General features: G+C 47.5%; 1 protein-coding gene across 1 annotated transcript; it reads left to right on the forward strand.

The window, feature by feature from the left end:
* Nucleotides 1-158: 158 nt before the first annotated feature.
* Nucleotides 159-2,450, forward strand: LOC108518788 (dipeptidyl peptidase 1-like; the record flags this gene model as incomplete). Its single annotated transcript, XM_017857429.1, has 2 exons — nucleotides 159-431; nucleotides 2,329-2,450. Coding segments are annotated over exons 1-2 (294 nt in total), but the record flags the coding sequence as incomplete, so codon positions are not given.
* Between the last annotated feature and the right edge of the window lie 3 nt (nucleotides 2,451-2,453).

The following is a 2,453-nucleotide window of genomic DNA, read 5'->3' on the forward strand; positions in this document are numbered from 1 at the left end:
ATCTGTCCCTGGGCCCTTCCCTAGTTCTGGATCCAGTTGCAGCCAAATGAGGGGCGGCGCGCGCTCCCAAGTCCCCGCTTCAGCGGCGGGCACGCTCCTGGCGCCCAACCCCCAATTCCCGGCTGCTCAGTGTCCCCGCCCCCGGGTTTCCGCGCCGGCGTAGCTATTTCAAGGCGCGCGCCGGGCGGTGGACTCACCGCTAGCCCGCAGCGCTCGGCTTCCTGCTAACTCTTCGCCTCCTCTCTCAGCTCCCAGCAGCATGGGTGTTGGGCCAGCCTCGCTGCTCGCCGCCCTCCTGCTGCTTCTTTCCGGCGACCGCGCCGTGCGCTGCGACACACCTGCCAACTGCACCTATCTTGACCTGCTGGGCACCTGGGTCTTCCAGGTGGGCTCCAGCGGTTCCCAGCGCGATGTCAACTGCTCGGTTATGGGTAAGCCGCCGGCTCGGCAGTCCTCCGGGTCGTCCTTTCTGCCCTTGAGCCCCTAACGCAGCGCCATGCTAACTACAGCTTGCCCCCAGGCAGACGCTTGTGGGTGGCCAGAGCATCTTGACTGGATTCGGGGACCCTTGGTGACATTCTTCTCCACTAGGCCTGCGAAGCTAAAGTTCATCTGCTGAGAACTTCTAACTCCACACTTTCTTGGTTATCTTGGGGACTCAACACTTTTATCAAGAACTTTTTTTTTTTTTATCTCTCCTGCTTAATTTTGTTTGGTTTGAGAGAGACTTGGGAATTGCAATCTTTTGATTCTCCAGTCCGATCTGGCAGCGTTATTTTTAAAATTTATTTTTATTTTCATTTTTTATTGCTATTGTGCTCGTGAAGACAGATGAGCTCAAAGACCCTCGAGGATATAGCAGGAAGTTTTCTCTTTTTGTTAGTTGCTGGGAAAGGGACTTTCTGCCTGGCAATTTTGGTTTGAGCGTGTATTGATGAGTACTAGAAAACGTCTAGTACCACTCTGAATTGTTTCATGCATTGCAGGGAGGTAAAAATTTTAAAAATAATAATAACAGAAAATTTAACTCTGAGCCTAGTAATTAGAAATGCCCAGAGTCATGCACAATGCCTGGCTCATGGAAGTCTCTCAATAAATACCTAGTGTTTGAACATACTGGAGATATTCCATATGCCTTCGGATAACGTGGTTACCCTTAGAAAAAAGAAGGGGGTGGGGTGGAAAAAAGACAGACAATCACTGGTCAGAAGAGTCACACTGTGGTCTACCCAAATCCTCTTACAGCCTGTGACTTCTGCAGAGTCAGTAAAAAATCAGCTATAATTTTCTTGTCAGCAGAACAAAGATTGTTAAGTCATTTGTTACCAAAGAAAGACCTTTTTAACTGACTATATAGCATTTCATAATCCTGAGCATTATAACTTTTTTTTTTTTTTTTTTTTTTTTTTTGGTAGAACAGCGTCTGGCTGTCCCCCAGGCTGGAGTGCAGTGGCGCGATCTCGGCTCACTGCAACCTCCGCCTCCCAGGTTCAAGCCATTCTCCTGCCTCAGTTTTCCAAGTAGCTGGGATTACAGGCACCGCCACGATAGATCATTTTGTGTCTTCTCCTGGGCTTAGCACATTGTCCTCCTTAGGATCTGATAGCTAGTCTGTTTATTTATCTTTTTGTTGTCATACCTTTTATTCTTGCATTTCCCACTTTTGACTAGCATTTTGCCTTCTCTCCGTTTCTGGAAGCTTGTAATTTTCAACATTCCCCATTTCTCCTTTTCTTCAGTGGCAAAATTTCTTCAGTGTTGTGATGCTCTGGAAAGGTACTGTACTTTTTGGGGTATCCTTGCCTGCTGGGCTGCATAGCGTATCTCTCCTTTTTGAGACAAGGTCTCACTGTGTTGCCCAGGTTGGAGTGCAGTTGTACAATCGTAGCTCACTGCAGCCTCCAACTCCTGGGCTCACAATCCTCCCACCTCAGCCTCAGCCTCTCAAATAGCTGGGACTACAGACTTGCACCGCCATAACCAGCTAATTTGTAAAAAGTATTTTTGTAGAGACAGGGTCTCACTATGTTGTCCAAACTTGAAGTCCTGACCTCAGCCCCCCCAAGGGGTTGGATTACAGCGGTGAGCCACTGCTCCTGCCTGCACTGTCTCAAAGTTTGAGAGCCTAACTGTGTTACAGTCTTGCCTGGGAGCAGGAACTGTTTGAGTCAACAAGATGGAGCCTCTGGTTTCTTCACTAGGCAGACTGTGCTCAAACTGGGTAGCATGAAAGGAAAGCAGCACAATTATAATTGAAATTGGGGGATTCTTTCCCCTATTGAAATCCAAATCATTTTCCTTTATTGTGCTTTTTTTTTTTTTTTTTAGGACCACCAGAAAAAAAAGTAGTGGTGCACCTTCAGAAGCTGGATACAGCATATGATGACCTTGGCAATTCTGGCCATTTCACCATCATTTACAATCAAGGCTTTGAGATTGTGTTGAATGACTAC

Source organism: Rhinopithecus bieti, unplaced genomic scaffold (assembly GCF_001698545.2).
Source record: "Rhinopithecus bieti isolate Rb0 unplaced genomic scaffold, ASM169854v2 scaffold_47662, whole genome shotgun sequence".
In the NCBI taxonomy this organism is placed as follows: domain Eukaryota; kingdom Metazoa; phylum Chordata; class Mammalia; order Primates; family Cercopithecidae; genus Rhinopithecus; species Rhinopithecus bieti.